The 18,015-nt window shown below is 33.6% G+C and overlaps 1 protein-coding gene across 2 annotated transcripts in view; it reads left to right on the forward strand.

The window, feature by feature from the left end:
- The window catches only part of Sox15 (Sox box protein 15), a 99,551-nt gene that overhangs the window by 24,520 nt on the left and 57,016 nt on the right, over positions 1-18,015 (forward strand). For both annotated transcript variants that reach the window (XM_013306078.1, XM_013306086.1), the window contains exon 3: positions 3,587-3,978. In XM_013306078.1, the coding sequence (XP_013161532.1) occupies positions 3,587-3,978 (392 nt within the window). The remainder of the gene's footprint in view (positions 1-3,586; positions 3,979-18,015) is intronic.

Here is an 18,015-nt window from a genome sequence, read left to right on the forward strand (position 1 = left end):
TTGAAATGTACACATCTATTTACGTTATAAACAATAATATAAAGATGATACGTTTTTATCTCATTATTTTCTTCCTCATATTACAATACAATTGATAATTAAATTTAAAAATGTTTAAAAGAAATTATAGATTATTAACCTATTTTAATTCAACGCGGACGATGTCACGGGTGAAACTTATTACTTGAAATTTGTAACAGAAATACATATCAGTCTGGAATTAAGCAGTTCTGCGGGGTTAGACAAAATTTATTCGCTACAAAATGATTCCATAGCGAACTTCAAAAACGTATAGAACTGACAATATCTTTTGTTAAGTCGCGTGATTGTTGCGCGTCAGTTCTATACATTATTAAAATTCGTTATGGAATCTCTTCGTAGCGATACACTTTGTCTAACACTCCTGATTTCGGCCATAAATCATAGTAAAAGTTTTTTTTTTATTAATTAATTACGTTTACGTGTACGCCCGTTCCTTACAAAGTTTTCATCAATTATCGAAATACGTCATCTCAGAGCTTAGCATGATTATTAGATTTGTACAGCGTGTCCGGAAACTACACCGACAAATGTCATACAAAATTTTGATTCATTTATAGATGTCGTTATGAAAACGTATGTCACGTGATTCGTGAAACTATCATATATTCATTTGTCTTCAGCATTGCACATTTGTTTAGAACAATTACAGCATATCTATTTGTTTAATTTACTATCATCCTGTAGATACCTAAAGATTATTTTGTAATAAATCCGCATTAAAACAGTCTGCAGTACTTGACTATTTAAGTATGAAATGTCACATAATTTGCACAGATTATGTGACTCGCAGAGATATTGCAGTTGCAAGTACCGTATAGATAAATATTAATTATAGAACTAAGGGTGAGGATACATTAGCATGTTGATAAAAAATTACTATAAAAAAAAAAATACATGAAAAAATTCGCAACGAAAATAATATTAGATATCGTCAGTAATTAGCAGTTAGTTTTTTAATAAGTTGCAAAAACCTTGCGGCCAGCTGTATTAGCTAAAATAAGGAAGTGATTTCCAACAGATTGTAGTAGATTATAAGTTTCCAGATGCGTTGCCTAATGCGCCTCTAAACGCACTGAATGGAATATTTTTCCTTCCTAGGCTCCATTAGTTTAATATAGTCCATATGATATATTGTAAAATAGTCTTTACATTTCGATTATATTCCTACACATAGGGCCGATTTGACTACTGCCGGCGCCCTGGTCGAGATTTTTTAGTGTCGTATAGGATATAAGGAGCACCGCAGTCGCCAGAGTCCGCCCGGCGCCCTTAGCGGTCGCCCCAAGTCGCTCTACCCTTACGTCACTAATGTCTATACATATTGGTAACCATGTTCCTTATATGCAAACATGTAATCGATTCTAACAAAAAGTGTATCACACATGTTTAACTAAGTAGTTTCCAGAAAAGTAGATAAGTGTCGAAGATGAAAGAGTCAAGTGAAATCGCGAGAACAATGTAAAGAGTTCCCACACGGCGACGGTGGCGCCGCGGTCGGCGTTCCGCGAAACATCGGGTGTCGTTTGCGCCGGCGCCTCTATTGGCTTTCCTTTTAAATTTGGAATCACTTGAAATGAATGAAGCAATCATTGCTAATCTGGTTATCGGATGACTCATTGTTTTATATCGATCTTTTAAATAACTCTTATTGTTAATTACTCAGCGACATTATGACATACATAGCACCAACGAAAGGCTTACATACCCAAGTTAGGAGTGACTAGGCCATAGTCAACCATGCCGACCCAATCCGGGTTGAATTCACACATATCTAGAAGTTCCTTCGCTGATAATTGCATCACGATAATTTCTTAATATTAGGCTTTCAGACAAGCAGACAAATAAAAATAAAATAAGTTTATTTTGTTATAATATACAGCGTGTCCCAAAAGTCAATGATAAAACGGTACTGGTGTATAGCCAGATCCATAACTACATGGGAGATATACTAAATAAAACCCAACTCTTTTTGTTACATTATTTTTTTTTAATTTTTTTATACATCATGTTTTTTCCAATATTATAACACATAGACACTCCAATATTTTTAATTGCATAGATTTCTAAATGTATAACAAAATGCTATAAAGTTTACATATGATATCGTTGCCTCACGCGGTGTTGTATGTCGGTGGTCCATAAAATGTTTTATATTATACTGATAATTGTAAAGTAATTTACCACCTAGGTGAGTCTCGCGGAACTCTCCCCTTGCACGCGGTGTCGATAGATTAGCTTCACATAAAGCTGGTTGTACACTATCGCTTATTATTAATCATTGAAATCTTCATAAAGTTGATATTAAATATCACATTATAATACTAGTTGTTGCCCGTGACTTACGTCCGCGCGTAATTATAAAAAACATAATAAGTAACCTATGTGTTCTTCCAGACTATGTTATACATGTGTGCCAAATTTCATTCCTTCAAACATAAGTAAGATTCCGTAGAACTTCGCTTTAATAGAAAACAATCTTTCTTTACTTTAAAAACGTATTATTGTAATTTAATAAGGAAAACAAGAAAAAAAAATCTTCCAAGACTTCACTTTGACTCTATATCGATATTGACTCTATCCAATCGTTTCTACAAAGTAATATTATCATTTGACTCGTGTATTCAGACCTTTACAATATTCTACCGCAGTTGAGGTCGTCTTACGTTTCCTGACGTCGTTATGTTAACGCTAATACGTTGTAATGAGCGAAACGACACCAAGCCAATGGAATTTTAGAATTCCACGTAGACTGCCCAGGTTGTACCTGGTAACAAGCCTGGTATGAACCTTTTTGATGATAAAAATACGCATGTATTGACGTACACTTCTTAACTAGCTTTCTTTTATTTTGTATATATTTACTTGCTTTTATTAGCAAATTAAATAGTAGTTGTATTTAGCAATATTAGTAGGTAGGTATTTTTATTTGCTATGGTCCATTTGTGTTTAATAGGTTGACATTGTATGAAAGAACTCATAGGCTACTTATAAGTAACTTTACTAGAACAGAAAGGCTGCATGAATGTAGCTATTTGTCATAGATTTAGAACAGTCTGAAAGAACACATAGGCTATTATTTTTTTTTTATTTTACCACAGCTTCCTAAACATAAAGAACTTGAAGACAGTACTAAGAAGTTTTACCATCTCGGACTTGGATGAATTTATTAATTTGTACCAACTATTCCTGCAAATTTTGTTTCATCATCATCAGCTCACTATACGTCCCCACCGAGGGGCTCGGAGCCTACCCTAAGTTAAGGGTGATTAGGCCATAGTCAAACAAGCTGGCCAAGTGCGGGTTGGTTGACTTCACACATATCATTGAATTTCTTCTCAGATATGTCCAGGTTGCATCACGATGTTTTCCTTCAGTGTAGGCACGTCAGATAAATGTACGTATGTAAATCGGAAATCGAAAAAACACATTGGTACATGGCGGGGTTCGAACCCAGGAGCTGCAGATTGCAAGTCATGCTTGACCCCTGAGCCACCGACGCTTTTTGTCTAATACCTCCTTGTTAATATTATATTTTAATTTCCAGTATGATGGATTCCGGAGGAGCTGGGATAGCTGAATCACCACCTACATATCATAGAACATATGAACAATACGTACAAGGCGCTGTTGAAAACAGTACCGATTCAACTCAAGAGCAAACAAGTCCAGAACTAGTTGTATGGTCTACGTTACCTTATGGCCTGGATTATAGAACTCAGTACGATTATAGAAGTCCTTATGACACGACAAGAGATTATACGACACAACAATATGCAAGAGCTCCATTTACTACGAAGATGGGACAAGCAAAAGCCTTAAAAGAGGCCAGGATAAGGAGACCTATGAATGCCTTTATGGTATGGGCTAAGGTAGAGCGGAAGAAACTGGCTGATGAGAATCCGGATCTTCATAATGCTGATTTGAGTAAAATGCTGGGTAAGTTTTTTTTTTCAATTACCAAAAAGGTCTATTGCTATGTTAACCTATTTCTTTATCGTTTATAATTTTTGAACTGTAGATACTGGCCGATGATAATAAAAACGTTTTAATTCTTTTTAATTTGATCGATTAATAATTTATTAGTGGTCTGTGTTTTTCGATATAATTTAAGTTACTTAAAAATATTTCTTTTCGAAAATTTTAAACACGAAACTTTGTACTGGTCACCAATGACTATGTCAACGCAGCATAATTAAAAAATAAAATAGGCCGGACTTACTTTCGCACAACTAAGCTATTAGTTAAAGTTCTGTCAAAATCGTTCCTACCATTTCGAAGATTACCAAGAAAGAACGCATATTTGGGAACAGACAGATCGACTTACATACAAATATTTTGTTTTAAACAACGTAAATACATCGCATTACATCTTATTATTTGTTTAGATGGATAAAATGTAATGTAATTTAAATACAATTTAAATTCTTGTTTACAAAAATGTCTGTTTACTAAAAATATTTCATCTGCTCAATACTGCAAATTCGACGAAACGAACAATGATCTTAAGTTAAAATATTCATAAAAATGAACAAAATACAATTTACATATCCATAAATATACAACAAACACTCATTATTTATATGCAAAAAAATAAGCATCTGTAACTCAACGAAATAGGTGAAAAAGAGTAAAAAATACGTGTAATTTCTTATTAACATGGGTAATACATTCTTGAATCGAAAAAGGTACGATCAACATCCGTCCACGTTGGCTAACAACTCAATTAACTCGAGCAAGTAACCATTGGTAGATTTACCGGTTCCTACCGATACCTACCAAACGACATGTATCATTGTTTTTACTTGTTAATTATTCAACGCAGATGTAATTTTTCCCTTTTGTATAGTCTTAAAAAGAAAGTTTAGTTAAAGAATTTAAAAACATAATTGTAAATATCCTTCGATTTATGTGGTTTTTATACACTCTTTTTATATTATAAATGCGTGTTTGGATGTATGGATGGATATAAGTTAGAAGAACTTCCTGACTCGCACAGCAGCGTTGTGGAATGGTCTGTCCTCGGCGGTATTTCCAAACCGCTACGACTTAGGGTCCTTTAAGAAGCGAGCTTATCACCACCTCAAAGGCCGGCAACGCATTTGCGGTTCCTCTGGTATTGCTGACGTCCATGGGCGTCGTTGAACACCTCGGTGTTCCCGCTGCTCGTTTGCCCCCTTCTGTTATAAAAAAAAGAAGATATCTCCAGAACGATTCCATGGATCTCGCTGAAATTTGACACAAATGTAAAACATGGTCTGGAAGAACACATAGGCTACTAATTTTAATTCCGCGAAGACGGAGTCGCGGGCGACAGCTAGTTATTAGTATACCTAGTAAAATATATATAAACTCACATGACTTAAAGTCCAATGTCCCCGTAGTGGGGCAGAGAGCGTTTGCAGTGAGCTGCCAGTTCGCTCTGTCTTGGACTCTACGTTTGGTCTCGGGCTATGTCAGCCCGATTACCTTCATGTCGGCAGCTACTAAACGCCGCCAAGTTTGTTTAGGACGGCCACGTCTTACTCGTATACTCATTGTTAAAAAAATAATTAAGATTAACAAAAACAAGTAGCTATTTATAATACGTTGTACGTTAGTACGTAGTAAGTGGGTCTTTCCACCATTTCTATTGTGACGTGTCGACTGACTGACTTAAAGTACATCTTAAGCACCGAGATAGTTATAATTACCGCAACCTCTGTCAACTTTCTCTAAGCGGGACATGAACTCGGCACACTCCGATACTGTATTAAGCTTTGTACAGTTACGCACAAAAGTGGATGTAGAGATATTTATTTATTTGTGACATATGGCAAACAAAATGCTAAAATCGATCCATTAATGTCAAAATACGTGGATAAATTTTGCATTTAGGCTAGCGCATTCTGACATCGCTGAGAAATTTCACCATTTTTTAAATTGTTGGTACTAACATTAACTTTAAAGCCGTTGCTAACCTTAGAATATACGGATGTTTGTAGTCTGAATTAAATAAAATTATTATAATTAATAACGGAACTTGTATGTTTTGTTGTCGACTGTACTAAGTACAGAGGTTAGATATGGCAAGTCATTACGGCGCGGCGTGGGTGGCAAGATCATATCATGTTTAATGAAATAAAACTTAAAAAAAACGAGGCCTATATCAGTAAATGTTAAGCCAACTTACCGTTATGATTTAAGAAATTAAAATATACATATTGTTAACTAACTATCACCCGCGACTACGTCCGCGCGGAATTAAAAAAAATACTTAATAAGTAGCCTATGTGTTCTTCCAGACTATGTTCTACATGTATGCCAAATTTCATCAAGATACATTCAGCCGTTCCGGAGTTATCTTTTAACAAACATCCATCTATGAATCTAAACTTACGCACTAGTAAGATACATGCTGTATTATTCTTAAAACTATAGTTAGACAATGTTTAGTTAACGTATTTTTAATTAACCATTCCTTTAACTCCGTGCCTAGCTAGCCTAGCGCTAAAGTTCTGGTAAAGGATATCAGCGTGCGATTGTAGACATGTTTAAGCTAAAAGGGAATTAAGACTAAGATTTTTAAGACCCTGAATATTTCGATGTTAGATAAGCAATCGATTCTTTTTGCCAGTCTGTCTGCTGTCTTACAGCACGAAGGTTTTTTTCAGTGTGCATCGCCTTAAATATGTACTACGTCATCTTAAGAATAACCTAAAAATGTACTATAACAATAATAAATGATAAATATAACAAATAAATGAATAAACTTTCAATTTATTGACTTATTAACCGCGAACGTTTAATCACTGGCCACCGCATATTTTTTTTTATAAAATCACAGCATAACTTGTAAACAGAACAGGGTTTTCCCCACACTATCATCCTGAAGACTACGTTGTTGTGTTTTCTTAAAGCAATTTAGTACTTAGGTAATTATAATTATAGAGTACAAATTTCATTGATAGGTTAATGTTAAACAGACAATCATGTGACTAGTGACAAAGCGCCAATAGCCTAATGGTTAAGGGTACGGATATCCGATCATGAGGTCGGAGGTTCGAATCCTGCCATTCGACTATTATCGTAATCCATATCCTAGCACAAGCATAGAGCTTAGTTGGAATGATACAAGAAATATTAGTTAACTTACAAAAATTTGCTGATATTTTTATTGCAAAAAAATCGTAGAATTGACATTTCTTACTAATAATATAAATGTGAATGTTTAGGTGTTGGTGAAGGGTATCACTAAAAGGGCTGAACTGATGTCGCTGATATTTGACATAGATGTAGAACATAATCAGGATGGTAGTCATAGGCTAATTGACGAAGTTTTTTTTTAACTTAAAGCGGACGAAGTCGCGGGAGACAGCTAGTCATTGAATAAAACAAACCTTTAAAATAGACATGTGGCATACGTAACGCGTTAATAGCTTTTCAAATCGCTGTAATTCAGCAAATAATAAATGCAGTTCTCTGTTCGTGGAATTACTTTGATTAGGAAAAAGAAGAGATAGCAAAATAAAACTACTAACCGTGAGTTTCTAAGTCAATAATCCCCGACTAAACATATTTATCTCTGTGTTGTCAAAGATATGTTTTATACAAAGAAAGTCTCAGAAATCCACTTTGAGTAAGGCATAGTAAGACAATAGTGTTCCGAACTATTAACTTACATCTTCGTATGAACTTTTTATCATGATTGTACTTAAGTCAATATGAGAACTAGAAGCTGTATATATTACGCGACTGTACTATAAAGAAATCAATAATTTTTTGCATCACCAACTCACCAATAGATGTTTATTATTCAAAGCATTATAACTATCCATAACTTATGCTTGACCTTGGACTATCCTTCGTCGTTAATTGGCTAAATTACACGCTATTTAAGGTCATGCCATACTACGATAATGACACTTCAGTAGCCTCTGCTGTCTCGCACATATTTACTACCTTTAATTAACTATAGCTTTATTTTTGTAGCTAGGAATTGTACGTAAAAAACAGTATGAATGCATACTGGAATATTACTTTCTTATAAGTGGGTATCTTTTAAAGGGTTAATACAAAATTAATAGTGGATTTCAATATTACTCGAGAAATAATCTAGCTTTTAATTAGTCGATTTAAGATTAGGTATAGCTTTTCGTTTATCAGTAGCCTATGTGTTTTTCCAGGCTATGTTCTACATCTGTGCCAAATTTCAACGAGATCCATGCAGCCGTTTTGGAGGTACCTTCTAACAAACATCCATTTAAACATTCGCATTTGTAATATTAGTAAGATAAGATAATAAGATTGACAATCCCTACAAATAAGTAATAAATACGTGATTTTTAGTTTAATTTTAAAAATTCTATTTTTTTTAAGTATAGAACCATTTAGCTATTACATGAAATTGGGCCAGCGTGGTTGACTATAGCCTAGTCACACGTGACTTAGGATAGGCTCGGAGTTCCTCAGTGTGGACGTATAGTGAGCTGACGATGACATGAAATTCGTAACAGTAGTTGTCGTAAATTATTTTTTAATTTGATTTACTGGCTGTGTACGACACCTACGCATGACATACTCCTTTCACGCGTTTAAAAGTGGCCAGTTTTAATATCCTAATTAAAACATGTTGAACCAAATAAGCATATCGTGTACTCGACAAATGTCTCCTTTTGGTTTTATCTTGTTTCAAAGTCCATACGATTTTGGGCAAAGACAACTTTTTACCACAGACTAAATTCGGAGTTGGGTTGCCATAAGAAATATCATATTTAATCTTGATGTGTAATATTGAATAAATTTGTGTCAATTTTATGTTTTTGTATGTTTACGAGATTGAGATTCTGTATTGATAGCTTGTTCAACTTATTTTCGGTGCATTTCTTTTGCTTCTAAAACTGACAGTCATCCATCAAATATTTCGCGGTACAGATTAAAAATACATATTTAATTTTGATCTGTATGAAAGAAAAGAGAATATATTGTTGATTTATGCTTTATTTTTTTATTTTCTGCCACCATTTAGTTAATAGATTGAACTCAAAAAAAATATATCGTAAATCTTACCAATATTATAAATGCGAACGTTTAGATAGATGGATGTTTGTTTATATGTATCTCCAGAACGGCTGAATGGATCTCAATGAAATTTGGCATGGATAGAACATAGCCTGGAAGAACACATAGGCTACTAATTAATCTTTTTTTAAATACGCACGGTTGGAGTCGCGGGCAACAGCTAGCGTACAATAAAACTATTTAAAAACTGGAAACTTCAATATTATGTGGCTTTCACGATTATTTTATTTGGTAATGAATAAGTTAATATCAAAAAATATAGTTATGTCATGGCAACACTATTAACAAGAATGTCATTTTGACGTTCATTTTTTTCACACAGCAACACTAAAACATTTCACAGGAATCCGAAATTCGGTACATTTTAAAAGGATGTAATGCGTACCGCGTACCAAATACTGCAATTGTCATATAAATGCATATTGTGTTAGTCTTTCTATCTATCGGCTTTCAGTGAAGCTAGACGAGCGCTCGGTCGCGAATTCCGCGAAAAATAGCGCCCGAAACTTGCCTGGAATAACCACGAAAACCGTTCTAAGAAGCGGTTCAAATAAAGCGATACGAATTATCTATTATTATTCAACTATCGTACACTATAATAATACAATTAATTCCGTTTGTCGCATGATACTAGTGTCGTTTGAATTATTTATCACATTCAAAAGTCGTTATTACAAGGCGTTAGAATCGATAATTGCACAAACAAGTGATGAAGGTACGTTTGTTGAGCCATATAAGTAAGCACTAGAGGGTCGTAAGCGACTTGGGAGGTAGTCTCAGAGGAAAAGGATAGATGCACAGATATGTCCTTGAGTTAGTACCTTAATTATTATAATGATTATTTCGACGTGTGGCCTAGTAAACTTCCTGAATTCATTTATAGAAGACAGAAAATTACCGAGACAATTTTTTGTGATTCACTTTTTACATCGTACTAGCTGCCGTCCGCGACTCCGTCAGCGGGAAGCAAAAAAAAAAACAGAATAAGTAGTCTGTGTTCTTCTAAACTATATTCTACATCTGTGCCAAATGCTATCACTTACCAGTTTAGACAAAACGTAATAATATTACCTTATTACGTGTATTCATTTATTTATCATATTCTTAATATAGTAAATTTCATATTTAAAATAAAAAAATATACAAAATATATTATATTACAAATAAAGCACCCATACCATAGATCCCATGACTCAAACGACCAGTGGTCAGGACTGCAGAGACAAGAACCTTCTCACGATGCACGCGGTGTCTAGGATTACTGCCTTTTGTATCGGGTTTTACCTTAGTAATTAAAGTAATCTTACTTAAATTATAAAAGCGAAAGTTTATAAATGCAAAAAAAGGTGGATGGATTGTTAAAAGGTATCTCCAGAATGGTTTCATGGATGAATGTAGAACATAGTCTGGGAGAACACATAGCTTATGTGTTCTCCCAGACTAAGTTTTTTTAAAGAGAGATCAAATAGCCTTTTTAAGTTGTCTACGTCCTCTTATTTCTTAAATGCTAACCTGCGTAATTAAATTAATTTATTTGGACACGGGTCGTTTAGTTTAAGAATTCCCATAATGAATAAACACGGATATATTTTTTTTACAACGCATATTGACTTCACTAAACACAACAAAAACATGTTCTGTGGTTTCAGGAAATATTTTAGTCGAATGTTGCCACTACTTTTAAAGTCTTCGTTATTAATATTTAAAACTTGCTGTTTCATATTTTAAAATTCTTCTGCCTTATTAAAGTAGAAAAAAAAAACAAAATTTAAAAAGATGTTCTTATTTATTGAAAGTACTAAAATTAAAAAAGCCAAACTTTTCGTCAAGACGATTTAAACAAGACCAAAGAGGTTGTGTTGTTTCATTGCGAAGGAGCTTACTACTTACATCCAGTAGGCTTGCCTAACTACGACTTCTATTTACTTATTATACTTGCGTACTCCGCGCATCGCCCCAAAGTGGGACTTGGCCTCCGACACAAGACATCGCCAAAGTCGCCTGTCTTGCGTCTTCTTCTGCCAGTCCATAGCTTGTAGCTCCCGCAGATCCAACTCTACGGTCTCTTCTTCTATTTAGTAAACTAAATATTTATATAATCTTTAACCTAACCGTTAAATTACCGGATTGTCGTATTAGGGTTGACAATGAAAGGTTTTTTATCCTTAAAATGTGGCAACCCTAATTGCATTTTAATAATTAGCCAATAACTAACCGTCGCGCACACTCTGCGCCCACGCTGACGCATAATCATCTCGTTAATTCTACTAGTTTAGTTGCAAACGCCTATGAAAATTGTAATCAGCGATCTTGAATTTTTAAATGGTCAACTGTTTTAACTTGATGGTCAATTGCACCTTTATTCAAAAAGATGGAGGTCTGGAGTTTGGTTTAAGAATATCTGAAGATTTATTAAGAGAAGAAGAGAATTTTTATTCGACATAGTGCAGTAGGTTAAGAATTGGTTTTATAATGTAAAAGTCTCGGGTTCGATCCCTGCCTTGTGCCAATGTTATTTTCAAATTTCGAATTTCATACGTTCGTTTTTTCTTCTTGATAAAGGGAATGTACGATCCATACTAAGCCACCTGGGTTAACTAAGACTTAATCTTTAATTTATATAGATATATAATCATAAGAACAAAACAAAAGAAAAGACAACAAAAGAAATATCTCTAACCACTAACCGTGGGTTTCCGAAACCAAATCCGTTTATAACATATTGTATATCTCTGTTTTGACAAAGATAACGACTGGGATGATATGTTTTAGTCTCAGAAGCTAACGGTAAAACAGATTACCACCAGTCTGTTCTACATTATAAATGGTTTATAAATGAAGTCCTATAGTTGAAGTATCAAAAATATTGATACGTCAATGCGCACGCGCCGTGAGTCAGACATGCAATAAGGTCACGATGCCCATACCCCGTGTATAGACTCACTCGACTATACTTCATACAAAACTATACAAATGCCGCTTACCAAGTTTTGATTTTGATTACGTATCGTGTCTTGCTACTACGACTCAATATTCTTAGTACTTATTAATTACTTTTACTTACTGCGGTCCGGTTTTCTACTGTGTTCGTTTCTTGAATCTATAAAGTTTTGGCAAGCAGGTGATTAGCCCACTGTGCCCTTGGCTGTTGGCGGGGCTGCCGTCTTGGAGTTCAGAGTTCACATTTTAATTATTTATGGTATTAAAAATATTTAATCGACTATTTATATAACTAAATATGATTAAAGCAAATATGTCAGTGCAATATTCTCTATCTTACTGATATTATAAAAGCTAATGTTTGGATGTATGAATGAAGAGATGGATATGTTTGTTGGAAGGTATCTTCAGAACGGCTGTATGGATCTCGATGAAATTAGGCATAGATATAGAAACTAGTCTGGAAGAACACATGAGTCGCTTAAGCTAAGCCATAATTTGAATGTCTTGAAACTATTTAGTTGTTACGTAATTCGAGAATTTATAGAAACGTTATTTTAAAACTAACATAGTAAGTTGTAACACTAAAAATATACAAGGACTATAGGGAAAAATTAAATAATTAAATTTAAATATAGGTTTTATTCATTGTCGTGTTATAATTTGCATATGAATTATGGTAAACCGGTCTATTACATTGTAAGTTTAATTAAAAAAGGTCACCATAACCCGGTTAAATTTGAACAATGTATAATAATTGTTTATTGAAATAGTATAGCTTGTATAGACATGAATGGAAATGAAAAATGCGACATTAATATCAATTACAACAATCAAAATGTTTTGTCAGTTTTGACAGCAAGTATCAAGTATAATTAATCGCGGTATAGTTGCGCCTACGCCGCCGGTACGAAGGTTCGAGCCACGAATACATTATTTTATTGTAAGTAGGCGAATACCCGATAGATATGACCGGCGACGACAAATTGTTATTGCCGATTAATCGATGCTTTGCAATCGATTCTAAGTTATCGATACTTGATTATATCGATTATCGATTCGATGGAATGAATCCTTCTAGATACTTGAATGATGTACCAATTTTTATTTTTAATAGATCATTTGCAAATTAGGTTCGATTTATATTTAATAGATAGAGTTTTTTTTTAATGTATGTACACAGTTTCGAACATCTTTAATTCAAAATATAGCAAATATAGTGACGATGATTTTGTAATTATTTTGGGACAGTCCTAATTTTTTTTGCGTATTGCATAAAAAATTTTTAACAAAGTAATTTGTCCTGGATTCGACGCAGTGTTGTCTTTTAAATCGTGGCCAACTTACTACAAAGCTATAGGATGTTTTAAAATATTTAATTTAATTAAATTTATGTACATTAATTACATGCCTCGGAATAAACGGTCGCCTTGACAAGGTGAAACAAAATTTATATTCTCGCCTGAGTCGTTCATCATAAAATACCTATTTTATGAAGACCGCTTGTTATAAATTACAAATTACATTTGTCATTATCATAGCTCAAAGATACAGGCAACATATAATATGACAGTTGGGAATTTGATTACTATTCCTGGATATTGCGATTCTTAATCTTTGTGAACTTAGTTTTGTTCCAAAAGAGTATCGAGTCAGTGACCTCGTCCTGTCACAATTTTATAGAAAAGACTAGCTATCGCCCGCGATTCCATCCGCGTAGACTATATCTTCCCGACTATGTTCTATATCTATGCAAAAATTCAGCGAGATTCATACAGCCGTTCTAAAGAGTCCTTCAAGCAAACGTCTATCCATCCAAACATTCACATTTATAATATTAGTAGGTAGTAAGATTAAAGTGATTTGGTCAGTAGTGTCAGATATGACGTCTTAATTTCTATGACCATAGGTCAAGGATGACAAACCTTTACTTGTTAAAGTGCCATTTTTCTTAGACGTGTTAATAAATTCGAACGATGTCATTCTGTAGCATAGGGACCACTCGCAATTGCTTCTAATATAATACTTGATTCTTTTTTCGTAGTATGCCCAAATATTGTGTCGCGAACCATTCTTGCTATAGGTAATGATTAACTAGACTATAGAGTGATAGATATTGTTTTAGCAGATATTTTCTTAGCAGATTAGATTTAGAAATAATTCTATATTTATTAAGGATAGTGTAGTTTTATGGAAGACTGCGAACATATTATTTAAATACTTAATATAGATATTTTGCAATAATGCAGGATGCGTATAACAATTGAACGATTGAGTCAATTTATAGCTTATTAACCTTTTAACAGCTATAAATAGTTTACAAATTTCGGTATAATTTAAAAATACGTTTAAAATCAGATATATTTATCGTATGTAAAATTGTTCAATTTGTATGCTACGCGTACAAAAACGCTAAATAAATGTCCGTAGGTAACGAATGCAACTGACTTTGAAATTAAACATATTGTTTACAATGAAAATTACATAGATGTTAACGCCCTAGGTCACGTACGCAAACGACATGAGTCAGGCGAAATAAAATCACCAATAAAGCAGACGGGCCATAGCGGCCGTACGGACAATCGCGGACTTAGCGATTCATCGATTGTCCCTCGACGCGTGCCAAAGCGATGCTATTGGAGTTGGCATACGATTAATTTATTTATTGAAATCAATACTAATATCTGCCGAGACAATGGCCCCAAATGAAAATGCGTACGCTGTTATGGCATGTCGGAATGCTAAACGAAGCGGCGTCATTTATTCAATACGCAATTTTGCATTCGATTTTGAGGTTATTAGATGCAATCGGAATGCGTGCGGCCATGTTTGTGACGTTCGGCTATATTCGGCTGGGTTCGGCGCGTTGACACCAGATTCGGCGACAATTGAAGTGTTTAATAGCATTGTCGATTTCTAGGAAGATTATTGTTTACGGGTAAAATACACAATGTGTGTGGCAGGTAAACCATGCCAATACTAAATTCTTATAAGTCTGTAAAATTGCATTAATTTAATATTTTTTTCGCTTTTAAATAAAGCTTAAATGACAGTAGAGCGTCGATGGCTCAGGAGTTTAAGCACTTGACTTGTAATCTGCAGGTCATGGGTTCAAATCCCGTCGTGTACCAATGGTTTTCGATTTACGATTTACATCGGAAAACATCGAGATGCAACCTGCATATATATGAGAAGTAATTTAAAGATATGTGTGAATTCAACTAGCACTGGGCCAGCGTGATTGACCATGGCCTAATCACCCCTAACTTAGGGTAGGCTCTGAGCCAGTGGGGACATATAGTGAGCTGATGATGAAATTATATCAAGTAAAATACATAAATTAAATACTTTGAATTAGTGTTTTAAGTAACGTTTGTTTGTAATATTATGATTTTGGATTAGAACAAAGTTTATGGATGCATTTCAATGCATTCAATCAATTCAATGTCGCACTGCAGCTCTATCACAGCTGTATCAATTAAATATTAATAGCCAGAGCTGTATTTACATTAAACATATATGAATTATGTCGTTGTTAGGTGACGTGAGTGGACTATTGGTAACATAGGGTTGCCAGTTATTGAGGAAAACACAGGACAAAAAAGATTCCAATCTTAAAGTACATTCAAAGACGAGTGAGTACAAGTCACTTTGAGATACCATCTTATAAACAAGACTTTCCTTTATTTGAAGATTATTTGTTGTTGCTTGTACTCCATTGTATAAAAATCCTAATACTTTTTGTAATGTGATTGTAACGTAATTGAAAAAGATCTTACAAAATTCAAGATTGCTAATCTTTTTTGTATACAATAATTATTAATTAAAAATAAACAAAGATAGGTTCATAATTAAGATTTTTTAAGTAACCATTTTTTTGAATATAAATCTTATCCGTCGGTCATAAACATTTTTGGTTACCCTACACAAGTCCTGAGTCATGTTTTGTAACTACTTCGGACGTCAGACCTTCCCTTATGGTTTTCCTTGTAATTTTCATATTTCCTAGTACTTTATTCAATCGAAATCATCGATCAGTCCTTGCTTGATAATTAGCATAGGTCAAAAAACGTTCACAAGGTGACCGTTGGTAATGAAAATCTTGGTGATACCGACATTTTATTTTTGTAAATAACTAACGAGTTTGCTTAATTAACCAACTTTAAGTTTTAGACTTATTTTGGAAATAACTTCATAAAGTAGGTAACTATAATTTAATTAAAAACCTATCTATCGTATGTAAAGTGGACTATGGAAGACTTTTAAATCGGTTTTAAGTTTCCTTCTTCTCTTCAAGTGTCGTCCGCAGCTGGGTTTTAAGTTTATTAGTTGCAAAAATACAACTAGAGTTGTAAAAAACAACTACTTATTTTTCATTTAATTTACAATTTCATGTTCAAAATTATAATCAATTTTCTCTTTTGCCACAAAATGTAAAATCGATTTAATTATAAGGGGATTAACTCCTGAAATACAGGGCTTTGTCCTAGTTCAAGAAGCAATGTTCCTACATAAGTGATACAATGAGGCATTTATATTATATTATTAGTATAATATCATGTATATATATAAAAGAAAGTCGTGTTAGTTACACTTTTTATAACTCAAGAACGGCTTTACTGATATGGCTGAAAATTGGTGAGGAGGTAGCTTAGAGCCAGGAGACGGACATAGGATACTAATTATTCATTTTTTTTCGAATTTATGCCTTGAAGAGCTGCTTTTCAGTTAACTTACTAATATAATATAAATGCGAATGTTTAGATAGATGTCATGTGGATGTATGGATGGGTGTTTGAAGATATCTCTAGATCGGCTGAACGGATCTCGATTAAATTTGGCATACGTATAGAACATAATCTAAAAGAACACATAGGCTACACTAATTAAGTTATTTTTATACATCCACGCGGACGGAGTCGCGGGCGACAGCTAGTTTAGATATACAGACAAATCTGAATAAGCAGAACTTTTATATTATACTATAAAATTTATAAAATAAGATTTTTCTAATACATTTTCCATCTTTATCCATCTTGAAGAACCAACATAAACTAAAGCTTGGTTTACAATTATTTTTTTAAATATTAACAAAGAAACTGGTTTTCTATTGGTTTGCCTTCGCTTATTTTTTTCTCTCTAATAAAATATAAATTGTACATACATTGTATAACGAGTTATTAATTTTTTGCGAGAACTTAAGCTTGTTTTATTTATTCTTACATTATTAATAATCTTAATGTAATTATTAAATCTTATTTTTGTAGTTATATTATTGAATTATTCATGTTATAAAATATATAAATTACATCTGTATTTATTCTTTTTTTATATAGAAGTGGAAGGAATCTTTAAATTATAATGACATTTGTAGGGAGGGGGGAAACAGAGTTATGAGAGATTTGACTACAAAAATTTTCTATGTGGTCATCCTCTAGTGACACTAAAGAGAGTTCTGGGATCTTCAAAGCAACCAAATAGTCTCTGTTTACTCTGGTGGTTTCTTAAATTGGGAAAGTTAATAAGAATTCACTCAGACAATGATAAAGTAGGTATCCTTTGGTATTAATATTATAAGATTGTTTATAAATCTTATCTCATCTCATAGAGATACGACAAGCTTGTGAAGGTCGGTGAGAGAGGCGCTGCTACCCCAGTTAATCAGTCAGAATATATGTAAAACTTTCATATGCATAGAAAATGACATAAAGGACAAACACATAACAGAGACAGTACGAAAAGTATTTTGTGACACCTTTTAGAATAACACGAGGGCGTAGTTTGCATTTTATCGGGTCAGATAACTTTGTCGTGTTATACACTCTTGATACTAACTAGGTTATTCTTAATTTGAATATTCAAGCACGGAGGTTTTAAAAGAAATAACAGCCAGTATCTACAAAGAGTAGATACTGGTTGATACTAACAGTGAAAACTCTTTGATATTGCCGATTTAATGCCTGAATTTATAATAGC

Source organism: Papilio xuthus, unplaced genomic scaffold (assembly GCF_000836235.2).
Source record: "Papilio xuthus unplaced genomic scaffold, Pxut_1.1 DF829758.1, whole genome shotgun sequence".
Taxonomy (NCBI): Eukaryota; Metazoa; Arthropoda; class Insecta; order Lepidoptera; family Papilionidae; genus Papilio; species Papilio xuthus.